Here is a 16798-nt window from a genome sequence, read left to right as displayed (position 1 = left end):
CCCTCCGTCTTAGTCCATAATTCAGAAAACATGAACCCCCCTCCCACAGATGGAGCAAAAAGCCACAAATAAAAATCATAAATTATCACCCTGAGTGGAAACACACTGGAGAAATTTATTTTCTAGCTTCTCCACAGACAGGAAAATGAAAAGATGATGTTCGAATGTCCCCCAGAGAGCCTCGTCGTGGGGACGCACACAGCAGATGGCGCCAGATATTACATGTTTCACACGATTTGACCTTTGCAACATTCATTTCACACAAAGTGGTGAAATAAAATGACAGTACGCATGAAAATAAAATGATTATAAATCTACGCTGTCTGCTGTAAGTCCACCGAGTTTGTTTTCAGAAGGAGATTCTTTCAGATCCTGGTCTGTGAAACCAGGAATACTCCAGAAGTGGAGGTCTGTATTGTGTATTGAAAAAGCTGATAAATTTTATATACTGCTAATAAACCTAATATAAACTGAATTTTGCATAATTTTGTGTCAGTAAAAATATTATCTTGCGTTACTTTGGTGGAATTTGTTCATATTTTCTCAATTTTAACCTATTTAAACTATTCTCTTGTGATTTATTAATTTTAAAAAATGCTTAAAAAAATCCTTATTTTGCCAGTAAACCTCATATAAAATCAGGGTTACATAATATTATGTCAGTGGTAGTTTAGTTTGCTTTAATATCTGTTATTAAATCGATTTACTTTCTTTTTTTGTGACTTGCTTATAAAATATTTATCTTCAGGGCAATTAATGTCTTAAAATGTAGTATTTTCCGTCACTTCTTCAAAAACATTTAAATTTTATATTTTATTGACCTTCTTAAACTCTTATTTTGTGATTTACTTATTGAAAACAGCTGATTAATTTTAGGTATTTCCGGTTATCCTTAAATATCCAATGAGGGCTCGGAAAATTTTACTTCCGCCTGGTTCACATGGAAATCAGCCACTGATTGTCCTGAAGGGGCGGGCCCTCTTTCGGATTCTCGCACGCCCATTGGTGGAAACCATAGGTGTGTCGCGGTGATTTATACGTCACTACGCCGCTACGTGACTTCCTGGTCGGGGGACGAAGGGAGTTTTGACAACTACGGCAGAAGAGAAGGCGACCCGCCCGTAGCGTCCTGGGACCGGACCGGAACGGAAGAGATGTTCACGGCTTGTGAGGTAACCCACGACACTTTCACCGACTTTTTCCCGTGACGTAACTACGAGTTTAAACCTCACGCTCTTGTTTTAATCAACTTTTTATGACGTAGAAGTTAAATCTAGGAGGGCGCGTGAGTGAGTGAAAGTCTTCACAGGTGTATTTCCCACCTGATTTCAAGAATAAATTAATTTTATTAATTTATTATTATTTATAATTTTATATAAATAGCTTTTAGGCCTCCATTAAAGTTCCATTTCCTCTCAGCATGTGGGGGAAAAGTGACGTAAAAGTGACGTAAAGGCTGAACTTCTGTAGAAGCTGTTTTGGGGGATTTCCGGTGCATAAACGGAAGGTTTTTATTATGGTGGTCAAATCCTGGAAAAAAAGGGGGAAATTTCTCATTTGAAATGTCACAATTTGGGGGTGGGGGGGGGGATTTCCATAAAATTTAGTCAGAATTAAAGTTTGAAGATGAAACAAATACAAATGTGTGCACCAGATTTTAATCATGGCTGCAGAGCTGCTGATTTTTGTGGTTGCATCCTCGCTGTCGTCTGTTAACGTGCTTTGCTGAGTGTAGCTCAATCCTGTTTCCTCTCCTCTCCCCCCCCAGCCGGCCTAAAGATAGCAGACCGCTCTCTGGGATTACGGTTCCTCTGAGATTTAAAGACAATGTCTCCAAGACCTGATGGGAAATCGTGGGCCGGGCCGCTGTCATCTATGAAAGGGGAAATAAACTCACTTCAACCCAGCCCAGAGGCTGTTTGTCAGGGATAGCGGTGAAAAGGTCAATCAAGGTTACCCTCAAATGTCCAGTTTTGTCCCCAAACTGATAAATACCCCTTCGATTGTAAGGAAATCGTCAAATTCTGACGTTGAAGAAGCTGTAGCTGTTAAATATTTGACATCTCTGCTTCAAAAATTCGCAACTGTGCAGAAATGAATCTTTTAAAGAAGAGAATCCAAGATGTCAAGCAAGGCAAAGAACAGGAAAACTAAACGATCGTTTTTGCCGAAGTCATGTCCTTGAAGTTCAAATGGTTTTTATTGCAATGCAGAAAAACATATTTGCCTAATCCATCATATTGACAGCTGCCAAGGGGCATCATCATCATCATCACCATCAGAGGTCACGGCTCCCTCAGTCAGTTTGGGAAAAGCTGTTTAACGCCAGGCTGACAAGTCTATCTGGAACAAGCCGGGATCTTTCTTTGGATTCCTTCTTTGGCGTTCTGTCAGGACCCGTTCTCCGAAAACGAAGACAAGAACAAACACGCTCCGATCAATCGGGTCCTCTCTGATCGGAGAGTCAACCTCCTCCACCCGGACAGATAAAGAGTGTTTTACCTTCCTGTCATGTTCAGCCATTGGTTCAGTCTTGGACAGGGAAAGTTGCCGTTGCACAATCTCGCGTTCGCCAAGGTTTCTTCCTCGCTCGGCTCGCAGCTGTGTCAACGGAAAGAGGTAACCTCTGTGCCAGATCAGAGATATGGAAGTGATTATGTTCTAATAAACGTGGAACAAATCAGAGAGGAAGAGCTCAAAAAGTGTCCGTTTGCTAATGCCGTAATATCTCTAGTCTTCAGAGAACCTTTAGCGTCAAACTTGATGCGTATTCAGACACAATCTTGAGGAATCTTTACTCATTCCTCATGGATTAAAAGCCTCCAGTTCTGGAATATTCCTGCTTCACCTGCAGAGGTTTTCTATGGATTCCAGTCAGATGACTCGAGAACCATCCAGGATGTCTTCTGGAACCTTTGGGAACGCCGGCCAAACTTCTTCCTTCTAGGATTCTTGATCTTTGATGGAATCCATCTGACCTTCAACGGCTTTGGCTTCATTCTTCCTCCTCCAGACAAAACGCAGATCCAGACGCCACAGAAGGGTCCAGGTTGGCTTCATGACTCCACAGAAAATCTTCCCAAACCTTCTTGGTCTGATCTTGATCATTCTTGAGCTGCTGGTCAATCTTTTGGAGATCGTCCAGGAACATCCTGGAAGTTCCTGACGGAACTTTAAGCAGGAGCATTTTTCTTTGTCAGGTTTGGGTTTGATTGAGCTTTAAAATCTTCCCGATGGCGTTGATTAACTGTAGTTGTTGTCAGTGGACATAAAACACAATGGCGTTGGGTTGTGGAGTTTCCAATTGTACTTTAAGGCTGTTTCCTCTCAGAGTGAGTCTTTAAGACTTGAAATCCACTCACTCAGTGTAAGCACCGGTGGATTGTGTGGGTTCACTGAGGGTCAGGTGGATAATCAATAAATCAATGTGTGTACTTTGGTTGGGATGTGATCTGTGAATGATGTGGTTAAAACAACAGGCTGTTGGTTCACTCATTAAACGCGCAGCAGATAGAGGCGTTTACGCTCCAGTCACGTCTTTGCTCTCGTTGCAGTCGGCCGTTTGAGGCACCCTTCCTCCGCCCTCTTGTGGTTCCGTCCTCCCACCATGGCCGGAGACCTCTCAACCCCGCCTTCCCCCCTGGGGAAGTCCCTGTTGGACAGTCCGCTCTGCGGAGACCTGATGGAGGACCTTCACAACCTGTCCCAGTCGATCGGAGATGACTCAATGGGATTCGACTTCCCCGAGTACCAGAGCACTGGGTCTGGATCCGAGAGTTCCATTGGACAGGGTGAGTCCCATAGGGTTGTCTATTTGGGGGAAGGGATTGTCCCGGAGGTAGGGGTCCATCACGGATGAACAACCAGACATTTCTGAGATGTTTCTGGACCAGGTTTAGTCCAAATGCCTAAGCAGCATTTAGACTAACGACCCCTGAAGTTGAAGTATGCTTCAAGTACGCTCAGGTTTTCTAAACGTTTTGTTTGCTCTGCACTTTATTGGTGACAGGAAGTGCAAGTGTTCTTATTGGAGGCATCGCTAATGTTTCCCATGGTCTTGACAGGATGTCTTTGAACTCTGACGAAGACTGGGGCGCACGCCAAAAGTACAACCATTAATTTTTGGAGAAGATCCAGATAAAGACGCGGATCCAAGATTTATGTTTTCACTCACTTTAACACGACCCTGAGGGTTGAATATTTGTGTTTGATTCTCTTTCTTTGACTCATTTGTTGTAAATTTCTTCTTAATGACCCGTTTCTGTGCCTCAACAGTTTTTATTGGCTTAAATTAGTTCTAATTTGTTCTACGCTTTGTTTGTCTTTTTTGCGAAAGTCTGCTGGGAATTAGTTGAAAAGAATGAACAATTTGTGGGCTTTAAATGTGAAGCTAACCCTATACTGCATTTAGCTACGCTAGCTAAAGTCATGAGTCATCACTGTTTTCCTCCAATAAAATGGACGCATTGATGTGAACTCGTTCAAAGGGCAGGCAAATCATTCCTTGTTTGCCTCCCTGTCTGCAGACGCGCTGACCCCGGCCGATAGTCCATCGACTGACGTCGGCGTAGCGCCGCCGGCCCCAGAAGACGGCGCCGTCGCCCTCAGCCTGGAGTGCCGCGTTTGCTCGGATAAAGCTTCCGGCTTCCACTACGGGGTCCATGCCTGCGAGGGCTGCAAGGTGAGGCTGAAACCAGGAAGTGTACGACCGGAACCAGGCAGGAATCAGTTCCAGTCCCGTTCAGACTGACGCCAACGCTGCTCCGCTAACCCAAACACCCCAGAGAGGCATCGACCTGGAGGCCGATTGAAAGTTTGTGCGCCAGGTCGGGGTCACGTGAGGTGACGGGACGGGGGTGGCCTTGGTCGAGTCGTCACCTCTGCCCCGATTGGCTCGCAGCCCGACTGTGACATTGATACCAGCCAGCAGCGCTGGGCTCACAGAGTCAATCTGAGATTCAGCGATAAGAGGAAGTTAGTGTGTCAAAGGTCTGGTCAGGATACTTTTAGCCTGACTTCATTTAAAACAGAGGTTTTTACCCAGAAGGCGTTTTTGGAAATGTTTCCCAGCCCAGACCAGAGGCTCAGGGTCATCAAGGGTTAAGATCCGCATTGTTTGCCAAGTCACGGGAGCTTGTGGAGACTCATTCCTCGCTAAGCTGCAGGTGCTCGCAGCTAATCACGGCCTTTGTGATTTGCATGACTTCAAACTTGTGACATTGCCCACGTTAATGTTCCCATTGATGTTCTCTCGCAGCACACGTCACAACCGACACAAAGAACGCAGATCACGCCGGACCGCGGCGATGCTAACCCGGGGACGCGATGAGACTCTGTTCCTAGACTCTCCGTCACGTCATAGAAAGTTTGGCTCGCGATATATAGCAGTCTCCCTGCTGGATGGGGGTCGGCATGTCCCTTTCAACACCTCGCTTTAGGAGCCGGTGGGGGGGGTCTTGATCATGAGAATGTGGCTGGAATGCTGTGACGCTATTGGAGGCGGCAGCATGACATGTTTGGAGCGTTTGGAGCAGGACGGTGGATGGAACTGAAGTTCCATCTGACTCAAAGTCACACCTCTACTGTTTTGTTACTGTTGGCAGTGTAGCTATGAAGCATTATGATGCATTATAACCCACTATGAATGTACCCACCTGATGTGCAAAGACCTCGTCTGAACCCGGAGGGACGAGAAAACGACCCCACCGTGGTTTCATCGAGCATGTGTGCATGTGTTGGTTGACGGCTCCGCATCCCAAAGTGACGTCCAATCAGGATCAGGCAAGGCGGAGCCTATCTAATGTACACTACACTGTTCACACACAAGGCAATTAAAGGCGCTCTAAAACACATTAACATGAAGGAAAACAAACTTAAAGTCGTTATCGTATCAGGAAACCAGAGCAAACAGTGTGAACAGATGTAGGAAACTGAAAGCTGCTCCTTTGCCTTTTGATCCTCTGAATAAACCTGCCCCAACTCACCTGGGGGGGGGGGTCTACATACTTCTGTCGCATACATGCAAATCAGATGAAGATTATTTCTTATGTTAACCCCTTCCTGTTGTCTAGAGAATATGAAATAACTGTTAATACAGTTTTTTATCCTGACATCAACTGTTTTACTTTTTGCTGTGCAGAATTTGTAAAGGAATTAGCAGATTAAATAAAGTTATTTAAAACTCGGTAACTAAAACCATCTCACTGGCAGCTGAAGCCTAATTGGCTGCTCTTGGGACGGTAATCAGAGTCAGATCTTGTCCGGATCCACCTGAGGCTCCGGGGACGGAAAGGCAGAAAGATCAGCTATTCTGCCTCCAAAAAAAAGAAAAAAAAAAGCTTAAAACAACATTTTAAGCTTTATTTCAAAATAAAAGTTCCAGTCTTACTAAAATCATCCTGCTTCCTAAATGATATTATAAATACCTTTGATTTCAAACCAACCTGGGTTGGGCTGTGGCAAGAGAAGGTTCAGTATTCCTTGTACCCCCCTTTTCCCAGAGGGATCCGTTGGTATTCCAGGGCGAGATGAGACTTGAAACTCCTCCAGCAGCTTCTGGGTCAAACCCTGCGTGTCCTTCTAGTAAAACATGTCCCGAAATACCTCCAGAGGGTTTTAAATTTATCATCTAAAGGAGCTGTGGTGAGGATCAGTCATTTTTAGTCCCAGAGGGAAAGAATCAGAGCGCTGCGCAGGACGTCTGAAGGGACGGCTGAAGTGTTCTGTTGGTGTTTTGTGGACGAGCTAATGTTTGCACTGCTCTGTTCCCACCAGGGTTTCTTCAGGAGAACCATCAGGCTGAACCTGGAGTACGATAAGTGTGAACGTGACTGCAAAATCCAGAAGAAGAACCGTAACAAGTGCCAGTACTGCCGATTCCAGAAGTGTCTCTCTGTGGGCATGTCTCACAACGGTGAGCAGAACCTCAACATACGAGTTTAATCCATTCCATGGCTGAGCTCCTAAGTCAAACAACTTTTCCCCCATTTAAAATAACATTTTGATTCATTCCAGTCTTGTGAAAAAGCTCCAAATCCCCTAAATTATGACAAAACATCGTATTTTTACCAACCAATAGACATGCAGACTTTACCTGTGTGTAATTAATTACATATAAGTTATGTAAACAGTGATAAAGAATGAAAAGAAACACACAAGTCACGAAAACACACGATTTACATCTTTACTCCACCAACGAGAGCGAGATCCGGTCTCACTGATGTTGGAATAAGTGATGGACGTCTCTGTTCTAGCCATCCGCTTCGGTCGGATACCTCAGGCGGAGAAGCTGAAGCTGAAGGCTGAAAGCAGGATGGAGAAGGAGGTGGAGAACCTGATGCTGGACGACCACAAGGTCCTGGTGCAGCAGATCCACGAGGCCTACATGAGGAACTTCAACATGAACAAAGCGAAAGCTCGACTCATCCTCACCGGGAAGTCCAACACGCCGGTACGGGAACGATACGCCGGAACCGAAGCGCTCCTGACTGCTCATCCTCACCCGCCGACATCCTCACCTCTTCTTTTCCCAGCAGCCCTTTGTGATCCACAACATGGAGACGTTCCAGCTGGCTGAGCGGACGCTAGCCGCCCACATGCTAAACGGCGGCTACCCGGATCCGGAGGGCGGCCCTCGGACCGGGGGGGTGGTTCCGGCGGCAGGTGGTGGGGATCTCCAGCAGAGGGAGGCTGAAGCCAGGCTGTTCCACTGCTGCCAGAGCACCTCAGTGGAGACGGTCACGCAGCTGACGGAGTTCGCCAAGGCGGTGCCCGGGTTCCAGAACCTGGATCTGAACGATCAGGTGGGTTCAAGGAAACTGGAGAGTCAAGACCAGGAAGTTATCGATCAAACTGAGACACACAAACCCAGCTGTGACCTTCTAACTCGCCCGTTTAGGTGACTCTGTTAAAGTACGGCGTTTACGAAGCCATGTTCACACTCCTGGCTTCCTGCATGAACAAAGACGGCCTCCTCGTGGCCGGCGGCGAAGGCTTCATCACCCGGGAGTTCCTCAAGAGCCTCCGGCGGCCGTTCAGCGACATGATGGAGCCCAAATTCCAGTTCGCCACGCGCTTCAACTCTCTGGAGCTGGATGACAGCGACCTGGCGCTGTTTGTGGCAGCAATCATATGCTGTGGGGGTAAAGAGCGCCTCGTGGACGACGACTCTGCTGGATTTTAAGGGGCTGGAGTAACTAAATCCTCCGTTTTTCTTTCTCCATCTGTTTCAACCCTTAATTTTTAGATCGCCCTGGCCTGGTGGACGCGCCGCTGGTGGAACGTCTGCAGGAGAACGTGGTTCAAGTGTTACGGCTCCACCTGCTGGCCAACCATCCTGACGACAACTTCCTGTTCCCCAGACTCCTGCAGAAACTGGCCGACCTCAGGGAGCTGGTGACCGAGCACGCTCAGCTGGTGCAGGAAATCAAGACGACGGAGGAAACGTCGCTGCATCCTCTCCTGCAGGAGATCTACAGAGACATGTACTGAGAGCCTGCAGATAACCGTTACTGACAGTGTCGTGCAGATCGCTGGATCAGAAGCAGCTGAAGGTGCAGCTCCTGTGGATCCACGCTGCTCGGAGACCATGTGACTCTTATTCTGGGAGCAAAACGCAAATGAAAACCAGCTAAGGCAGCTCTTGAAGGTGGCGTGACTGTTCCCATGAAAGGGGGACGCAGCAGGGAACAGACGTTCTGATCTTCAGTGGGGGAACAAGCTTTTTAATCTCTCACCATTGGTGTGTAACAATTTCTGTTTGAATGCGTGTGAACTTTTAGCACCCGAGTGGAACGGATTTGGCCCTGGATGCTGCAAAACACGTTAATCATGAATATGGTGAAAGGGATGTGTGTGTGTGTGAAGTGTGATTTTCTCATTTGTGAGCCAGTACAAATTGCCATGATGTGACAATCTTTAAATATATTTTCATCTCATGTTTTATTCCTCTAAAGTGCCAGTCTAAACTGAAATAAAATATTTTAACTTGGTTTTATTTGTCTAATTGAGTTAGTATTATCTCTTTATTTGATAAAATCATGTTAATTAAGTATTAACTGCATGTATTTTTGACTATTAAAGTGTCATTAAATTAAAAAAAGATATAAAAATATAAACTAAAAACGTGTTTCATTGTCCGGTTCTGCTCCCTCCGTCCGTTAGGTGGCGCTACGACTTCATAAAACGGTAGATTACGTCACAACAAAACAAGGAAGTAATTTATCCTGCTGCCCTCCCTCTATTGCCCAACTACCAATCATACTCCTGAAAAACGTAAGACCCGCCCTAAATCTAACCAACCAAAACCAATCAAGACACCAAACTAGCCAATCAGAGACAGAGTAAGGCGGGTCTTGTCTTTACGGTAACAGTTCGAAATTTAGCCACGGAACGATGGATTATACTTCAAGTGAAACGCCTGAAAATATATTTACGTGCCAGTTATGTGATTTAAGTAGCCCTTATACTTATTTTGGCCAAAAACCACCGAACACCAGAGCCATTGTGTGAGTGAACACGAAGCAAAACGCTCCTTTTAGCGCTGTGGCGTTAGCTAGGCTAGCGCCAACGCTATTAGCGGCTATGCTAACGCATCTACGTTGCGTTTCCGGCTTTAAAACATGACGGCCTGTGTTTCTGAATGTCGTGAATGAACTGTGTTCTAATTCGGGCTCTCTGTCGCCCATCAGGTTGTTGGAGGAGTGTTTTGTAAGTCGCGACCCGTTCAGTCCGAACAAGGAGAAGTTTCTGGTCCTGGGCTCCACCTGCAGTCTGTGCGGCAAACGAGTCTGCGTGGGACCGGTGAGACATCCGGGGACTTTGTTCCGTTTATTAAACTATTCAGATAACATCGTCTGCAGAAATTATCACTTTTGTCCTCCAGAATGCAACTGAAAGCGTTTAAATGCAATGTTTTAGGACAGATAAATGAATTTAATGACTCAGTCATTGGTTGATATTGCATTTGTAAACCAGACACATGGTGACCAATGCACCAAAACACACATGCAGCCAAACACCAGGACTCATCCAGTGCTGAATCGCATTTGCAAACATTATAAACTCTGGTTGTTTTGTGTCTTCTGTCAGGACTGCAGTCTTTTCTACACCAAGAGGTTCTGCCTGCAGTGTGTGCACAAACATCTGGACCAGTTCCCCCATCAGATCCGGGCCGAGCTGGCCAAGAAGAAGCAGAGCTCCACGCCAGCCGTGTCGTGACGTGACGGCGGATCAGAGGTCCACAGAGGAGACAAGTCTGAATGTTCACACATGTCCAGCTCTGGTTTACACACCCGGCACGGGACGGGTCCAGAAACATCCCACCAGGAAGCCAGACGGCCTGGGTTTCTGTCATTCACAACAAGCTTCAGTTACTATTATTATTACTACGGTGAGGAAATTAGGAAATTGGAAATGTGGTGTTTATCTGGTCTGTGGTGTTACTTGTTTATTTCTTTACAGGGGGGGGGGTTACATGATGCTTCCCTCTGGGGATTTATGTGGCTGCAGGTTCAGAATCATTCCAGCTGGTTGGTTCTGATGAAACATCTCCTGAAGCTGCTCCAAATGTTCAGTTTAAAAAACACAACTAGAGCACCAAATATTCTGGACTCCTCAGAAACTGTTTAAAATGACTTTTCTGTTGCACCATGTCTGAATGCACAATTTTAGAACAATATATTTTATTATTTTTCATGAATTTATATTTTTGCTGCTGTTACACATGATAAATATTATAAACATTCTGACACCTGCTTTCTTTTTGCCTACATCACGTGCAAAACGAGCTTTAAATCGATGTCCTCAGTCTCTGTTGTTTTATCACAAGTAATGCGTGACTAGACAATGCGTGATCGTTGCTTTGTCACCGATAGGCCGATCAGCACATGCGTCCCAGACCGAATGTTGTCGATCACTGCTAATCGATTACACATCTAATCGGTGACCGAGGTGCAAAGCCTCCCGGCCCGTTCTGGGAAAGACAACACCGATCTAACGGATTATGCGCGTCACGGGGCGTTCGGCTTGTCCTCAAGGGGTTAATGGAAACAGCCCGCCTTTATAGGCACTGATTTTTTTCCTTTCATGTATATATATATATATTACTGGTGAATGCTGCGAAGGAATGCAAGAAGGCTGCAGACCGGCTGCAGAGGTGAAGCTGGGACATTGGTGCGCCAGGCGCGCACCCGCGACGCACGTCGTGCGCGCACCTCTGAGACGCGTCAAAACTGATCGATTATTCGAGTCTTAAACTCTTACGATGATGAATTTCAAGGTCTTTGCACCCGATGTGCCACCGGTGCAAAGTCTCACATAGATAGGCGCCGTGCCAACGGTGACGGATTTCTCTATGCAGATGATGTCATCCTAATTCATCCTAATCCAGGAGGCAGAAATGTGCTCATTCTTCATTTTTTTTCTTATTTTTTATTCTTTTAAATCTCATTGTCCTGTGATAACCTAGAAGTTAAGACAGAACCGAGGCGCACTGATTGAATCAAGCGCGTTTAACGCGTTTATGTGAAGCTAACGGGGGGGGTTTGATGTCTGGAGGCATGCGATCGCTCGATGATTGATTCCTGTGATACTATTTACCAGCCTGGAGCGAGGCTTCGGTTAATAACCCTCTTCCTCCTCCTCCTCTTCCTCAGGGGAGATAAATCTGTCTCCTTTCGTTTATCGGCCTTCATCATCTGCGCCACCGCGCGAACGCAGCATACAAATGACAGTTAATGAGATCAAATGATATCTGTAATCCTCATGGGGGGGGGGGGGGTGTCAGGTTAAAAGCCCCCCCCCCCTCCATTCCAGTCTGGTTGATAAATGGAGACACACACACACCAAAAAAAAAGCGCGCTCCTGTTTTAGTTGTAGGATCGCGCACGCGTGCCCATTCCCTCTTTATCCGTTCATTTATTTATTTATTTAAATTTATCAATCGGATCAATTAGGTCACATTCACGTGTGGCGCTAATCCGATTCATTTCTGTGCCGTTTCCTCCGTTCTGACTTTAAGAGCGCTCGGTGGGCGGTCCCAGCGCGCAGACCAATGAATCGCCTTCTCTGTTTAAATAGTCCTTGATGTCAACTTTTCTTCTTCACTCATAGCTCCCTCTAACGCCATATTGGCTGTTATGACTTGTTGTTTTTATCTGCCCTTACTACGGACTTGACAGGAGTGGCTTTTCTTTTAAACCCCCCCTTTGCGCCTTTTGGAGACGCTTTTATTCCATTCCGTGCGTACGCGTTTCGGATGATACGCGCTGGACTATGCGCGCATCGCTCCCGCGACTTTGCGTTTGAACGGAATACTCCTTGGAAATAGAAGTTTGATCGACGTTTTTGTGTGTCTTTTTTTTTCTTCTCTTCTCATATGTGCAACAAAATGTCAGATGTTCGCCTTTCTAATGCGAGCCCGACATTGGAGAGGGTGGATGCGCGCCAGCCGGACGCCGCCAGACCCTCGGTCCGCAGAAACCTTTTCGGCTCACCTGACCGAGAGGACATCCGGAGGTATTTGGATTCTGCCATTCAGGAAGGTGTGCGGGATTTCAGAGAGGAGTACAATTTCGATCCGGTTACCGACCGGCCGCTCCCCCCGCCGCGCAGATACGAGTGGGAAGAGGCCGGGGACGCACCGGAGTTCTACCGCAGACCGCCTCACGGGAGCCAGCGGCCCCGGAGAGACGCGGAGGCGCCCGGGGAGGCGAGCGGCGACAGAGAGGGCTCCAGGAAGAGGCGCTCCGGAGCTCCAGGTGATCCAACAACCCTCCCGTTTTATCCACGCTTCTTGTCCTGCGGGTCTCTGCAGAAGAGCGCCGGAGAGAATAAATCAAATCGTGATAGTTTGGAGCTTTAACTCGGATCTCCCTCTCGGCGTGGAAACGTTTCCACAGCCCGGTGTGGATGGCGGGCAGGTGCCGCAGGACGCAGCTCTGCGTCACGACACCGACAACTTCTTTTTTTTAATTATTATTATTATTATTATTATTATTATTATTATTATTATTATTATTATTGGGTTGTTTTTGCCCCCCAGGTCCCTGCGCCACGGAGACGCACAGTAAAAGGTCGCATACCGATGAAGACGATGATGAAGACGAGTCGGGTGAAGCGGTGACAGAGAGAGAGGACGGCGTGCAGGTCCCGTGAAGCACGGCACCAGGTGAGGGCCCCGCGTCCCCCCCCCCACCACCACCACCACAACAAATGGGGCCCCTAAGAATCATTATTACGCGCGTAAAAACGTTAATAACCAGGTTTTATAATGAATCCCAGGGACTGTGCGCGTATTTTACCATCAGCACCTGTAAACACCTTTATAAGGTGACGTCATCACCCTTTAAAACCAGTTTATCCGCGGGATGAAATCCAGCACGTTTGGGGGTTTCTTTTCTTTTTTTTAAAAACTGGAACCATTCAAACAATCCGTTTCCTCTTTCTATCCCCACAGAGCGTGGAGACCTGTCGCTGGTGGAATACTGTAGCCTCTCTCATCACCTGACAGATGAGTGGGGAGGGGGGGCGTATAAAAGCGCCTTTTCCGTGAAGAAGAAGAGGAGGAGGAAGAGGACGCGCAAAGCACTGAATATGTACACTATCAAAAGTTTTTTGGCACTCATTTCAATTCAATTGCCTCAGAAGCAGCAGAAGATGTAGCAGTGTGCAAAAGGAGTTTTGCTCATTTTTTTAAAAAAAATAAAAAATAAATCTACTACCTATGTTTCAAATGTAGCACATAAAAAAAAAGCATTTTATGCTTTTCATACCTTTTTTTTTCTTCTTTATTTTTTGTTAAATGTATATGTGTGTGTGTGTGTGTGTGTGTGTGTGTGTGTGTGTGTGTGTGTGTGTGTGTGTGTGTGTGTGTGTGTGTGTGTGTGTGTGTGTGTGTGTGTGAATTTGACTCGGGAAGTTGCAGTGCAATTTCCAACAGAGAAATATTATTTTTTGTTTTGTTTTTTATTATGTGGTCATATTTTTATCATTATTCAGGTAAAATTGATGTAAGTTAAAAATGCAGATTTAAAAAAAAATAATAACAACAACAACAAAACAAAGTCAGGGTCATGTGGAAAAACGAAATGTCTTTTCTTCTTCTGTGGCTTTATTTGTCCCAGTGTATTTTTTATTTTATTTCTGTTTTTGTTTTTGAAGGCTCAGATGGTCACACTGTAAGCTGTGGGTGTGGGTGGGTGGGGGTGGGAAATGGGGATGGGTGGGGGTGGGGGTGGGGTCCATTGAACTGGGAACAGCCATGACGGATAAAGTTTACAGGCAAATTTTGTCTCCTTAGTTTCCCGTTTTTATTCATTATTTAAAAAGAAATTGTCTTTATTTTGCCAAAGTTTGTGCCTTTTATTCTGGGGATTGGGGGAGGCGGGTGCCTGGTGGGTGGGGGTGGGGGGCGGCTAAACTGCTGAGCAATATCCGACCAAATTCTAACAGTATTTGCTAATAATCCTAAGAATTAGCTGTTATGTTTTAAAATTAGGTGAGTTGTTATATTGGAGCGACCTTGAGGTCAGGTTTCCCACCCGCGGTCAGGAGCGACGTAGCCCAGGTTATAATGCGTCACAGCGCGTTAAAGTCACTGGGTTACTTATGCAAACATGTGAATCAAAGATTTGTGGTGTGGAATTCATGTGGAACATGTAATTGCACTATTCTCTTCTTTTTTTTTTGTAGGGGCAGATAAACAAAGTGACACTGCCTCCTCGGTGTAACCCCTTGAAGTGTACCTGTGTGCTTTTATTTTCTTCTTTTATTTTGAAAAAAAAAACACTGAAAAAATTATACTAACTTATTTATGTGGAGTTTTTTTGTTGTTGTTGTTGTTGTTGTTGTTGTTGTTGTGGGTGTATGTATGGCTTCCTGGAGCAAAAAAATCTTTTTTTTTTGTAAATATATATTTTCATTATTGTTTTTAAAGTAAATAAACTGATGCAAAACTGAGCCTAATAATGGATTTTATGCAGTGTGTGGTTTTTATTTTTTCCTCTCTGTGTAATTTGAATTCTTATTTTTTTTTAAAAAGCAAAGGTGGTGTGAATAACGAGTGTGTTCACTCTTTAAATTTCAGGACACACTGCCTTTAAAAAACACTTGAGTGTGAAAAAGTGAGCCACTGGACTCCATGATAAAAAAATAAAAAATAAAAATAAAGACATGATGGAGATAGAAGTAAAGAATGATTATCAAGCTGTTGATGATTTTGATGATTGATTGTATTTAATGCATCAGCTTCATAGAACCTTCAGCGTGTGTGTGTGTGTGTGTGTGCGTGCGTGCGTGCGTGCGTGCGTGTGTGTGTGTGTGTGTGTGTGTGTGTGTGTGTGTGTGTGTGTGTGTGTGTGTAACCGATCGGAACACAGGAGTCCATTTTCTCCCGGGCTCCTCGGAGCCGAACCGGCTCTGAAAACAAGGGAAGGTCCCGGAGCAGAAAGAAGGGAAAAAAAAAAAAGAGGTTTGTTTTGATTGGCCGACGCCTCCTCCAATCACAGCCCAGAGCGGAAAAGCAGACCACTTATCAAGCAGCCAATCAGAGCGCGGGAGGGGCGGGACCAGCGGTGAGCACAGGCTGTTCTTTTCATAAAACACACACCACCCAATTAGTTTCATGGGCTGCCTCCTTCCTGTTGATACCAGCGTGTAGGAGTCAAACCCAGGGAGGGGGGGTTGGAGCTGACCCCCCCAGGATCACTGACTGTCTCTGGCTCTATTTACTAGTGAGCTCACGGCCTTTTGTAAACATTTAAAGAAGACTGACGCTGTTTTTTTTCTTATGCTATGACATCATTTTGTCGAATTCCTCCCATTTTGAGGAAGTTTTAAATCCTGTTTGTCCAAACTTGGACTTTTTTTCTTCGTCTTCTTTTAAAATCAAATCGTTTTTCACTCTTCTTTACCGTTTATAGCGGCGCCGGCGCGTTGCATCTTAGAAATGGAATGTTTGTGTGTTTGTTTGATTATTAAAAAAAAACATACATGATGGGTTTTTATGACACCCGATATGCCAAAAATCAAACTTTAACAATTTTAACGTCGTTTTTAATCGTGCATATAAAAAAAAAAACTGCCTCAGATTTGAAGCTGCGGTTATGATGTCAAGAAAAGCACGTTTTTTCGCCCAGTTGTGAGTCCTGCTCACACCTCTTGAGCGAGGAATTCCACGATTTCCGAGCCGGATCGCTGGCGTTGGTTTGGGAATCTCAGGAGGTTTCCAGCAGCAGATGGACTCACCGTCACGTTTGTTCCTGTAGGTTCCAAGGAGAACGTGGAGTTGGGTTCCGTATTCCCAGCGTTAAACTCGTGTGCAGGTCTGTAATAGTTGCTGCAGATAACGAGAGGAGTAACGGCTCGTAAACGTCTGACGCTATGAATAGATGTTCAGCAGAGGCCCGACGGGGTCTGAGCTCATAACTTGGCGAAGAGTCCACCAGAGGGGAAAGAGTAATTTTTTTTTTATAACTGCCCTGTTTAATTCTGGAAATACAACTTCCCCCATCTGTTTCGTGTTGTTATTAATATATTTTTTTTAACTTCATTTAATTTTATTTATTTATTTATTTTTAATTTTACGAGGGCAAGGTTTGCGTTATTTTTCCGCTCCGCTCTGCCTCACGCTCATGTGGTCTTGGCAGCGATCAGGTGGAGATAGTTGGGAGAGAAAGAGAGGAAGAAAAGGAGGAAAGAGGTGAAGGAGGAAAGGAGGCAAAGGGAGGAAAAAGACATTTCTGGCCGTGCATCACGTCGACGCGGCCAAATCTGGTCCGGCGCAGGATGTAAACAGAAT

General features: G+C 45.5%; 3 protein-coding genes across 6 annotated transcripts; all 3 read left to right on the top strand.

Annotated features, from left to right (window-relative positions):
* The first annotated feature begins 1035 nt into the window (after positions 1-1035).
* Positions 1036-8990, top strand: pparaa (peroxisome proliferator-activated receptor alpha a). Of its 4 annotated transcripts, none has more exons than XM_068306358.1 (9): positions 1055-1172; positions 1769-1942; positions 3555-3791; positions 4527-4681; positions 6775-6913; positions 7254-7450; positions 7533-7802; positions 7898-8141; positions 8246-8990. In XM_068306358.1, exons 3-9 carry the CDS (start codon positions 3608-3610, stop codon positions 8488-8490), a joined length of 1434 nt encoding a protein of 477 aa, XP_068162459.1. In that variant the 5' UTR covers positions 1055-1172; positions 1769-1942; positions 3555-3607; the 3' UTR covers positions 8491-8990. The 4 variants fall into 4 exon arrangements, with proteins under 4 accessions (XP_068162458.1, XP_068162459.1, XP_068162460.1 ...); XM_068306359.1 differs by having other exon boundaries at positions 1769-1952; XM_068306357.1 differs by lacking the exon at positions 1769-1942 and having other exon boundaries at positions 1036-1172.
* A 347-nt stretch (positions 8991-9337) lies between these two features.
* Positions 9338-10745, top strand: cdpf1 (cysteine rich DPF motif domain containing 1). The gene is made up of 3 exons (XM_068307333.1): positions 9338-9506; positions 9690-9801; positions 10090-10745. Exons 1-3 carry the CDS (start codon positions 9394-9396, stop codon positions 10216-10218), a joined length of 354 nt encoding a protein of 117 aa, XP_068163434.1. The 5' UTR covers positions 9338-9393; the 3' UTR covers positions 10219-10745.
* Positions 10746-12116: 1371 nt separating this feature from the next.
* On the top strand, positions 12117-14189 carry LOC137589380 (cyclin-dependent kinase inhibitor 1B-like). The gene is made up of 3 exons (XM_068307104.1): positions 12117-12758; positions 13043-13168; positions 13457-14189. The coding sequence occupies exons 1-2, from the start codon at positions 12377-12379 to the stop codon at positions 13153-13155; spliced, it is 495 nt and encodes a 164-aa protein (XP_068163205.1). The 5' UTR covers positions 12117-12376; the 3' UTR covers positions 13156-13168; positions 13457-14189.
* The last annotated feature ends 2609 nt before the right edge of the window (positions 14190-16798 follow it).

This window comes from Antennarius striatus, chromosome 22 (assembly GCF_040054535.1).
Source record: "Antennarius striatus isolate MH-2024 chromosome 22, ASM4005453v1, whole genome shotgun sequence".
In the NCBI taxonomy this organism is placed as follows: Eukaryota; Metazoa; Chordata; class Actinopteri; order Lophiiformes; family Antennariidae; genus Antennarius; species Antennarius striatus.
Note: the sequence above shows the minus strand (reverse complement) of the source record. Positions and strands in the feature narration are given on the sequence as shown.

What these genes read in the sequence shown, in the direction of transcription:
- pparaa (XM_068306357.1), top strand. Translation starts at nt 3,608, where the DNA reads ATGGCCGGAGACCTCTCAACCCCGCCTTCCCCCCTGGGGAAGTCCCTG. An exon ending in TGTGGGCATGTCTCACAACG is followed by an intron (nt 6,914 to 7,253) that starts GTGAGCAGAACC and finishes TCTCTGTTCTAG; the next exon opens with CCATCCGCTTCGGTCGGATA. An exon ending in ACCTGGATCTGAACGATCAG is followed by an intron (nt 7,803 to 7,897) that starts GTGGGTTCAAGG and finishes TCGCCCGTTTAG; the next exon opens with GTGACTCTGTTAAAGTACGG.
- cdpf1 (XM_068307333.1), top strand. Translation starts at nt 9,394, where the DNA reads ATGGATTATACTTCAAGTGAAACGCCTGAAAATATATTTACGTGCCAG. An exon ending in CCGAACACCAGAGCCATTGT is followed by an intron (nt 9,507 to 9,689) that starts GTGAGTGAACAC and finishes GTCGCCCATCAG; the next exon opens with GTTGTTGGAGGAGTGTTTTG. An exon ending in AACGAGTCTGCGTGGGACCG is followed by an intron (nt 9,802 to 10,089) that starts GTGAGACATCCG and finishes GTCTTCTGTCAG; the next exon opens with GACTGCAGTCTTTTCTACAC.
- LOC137589380 (XM_068307104.1), top strand. Translation starts at nt 12,377, where the DNA reads ATGTGCAACAAAATGTCAGATGTTCGCCTTTCTAATGCGAGCCCGACA. An exon ending in GAGGCGCTCCGGAGCTCCAG is followed by an intron (nt 12,759 to 13,042) that starts GTGATCCAACAA and finishes TTTGCCCCCCAG; the next exon opens with GTCCCTGCGCCACGGAGACG.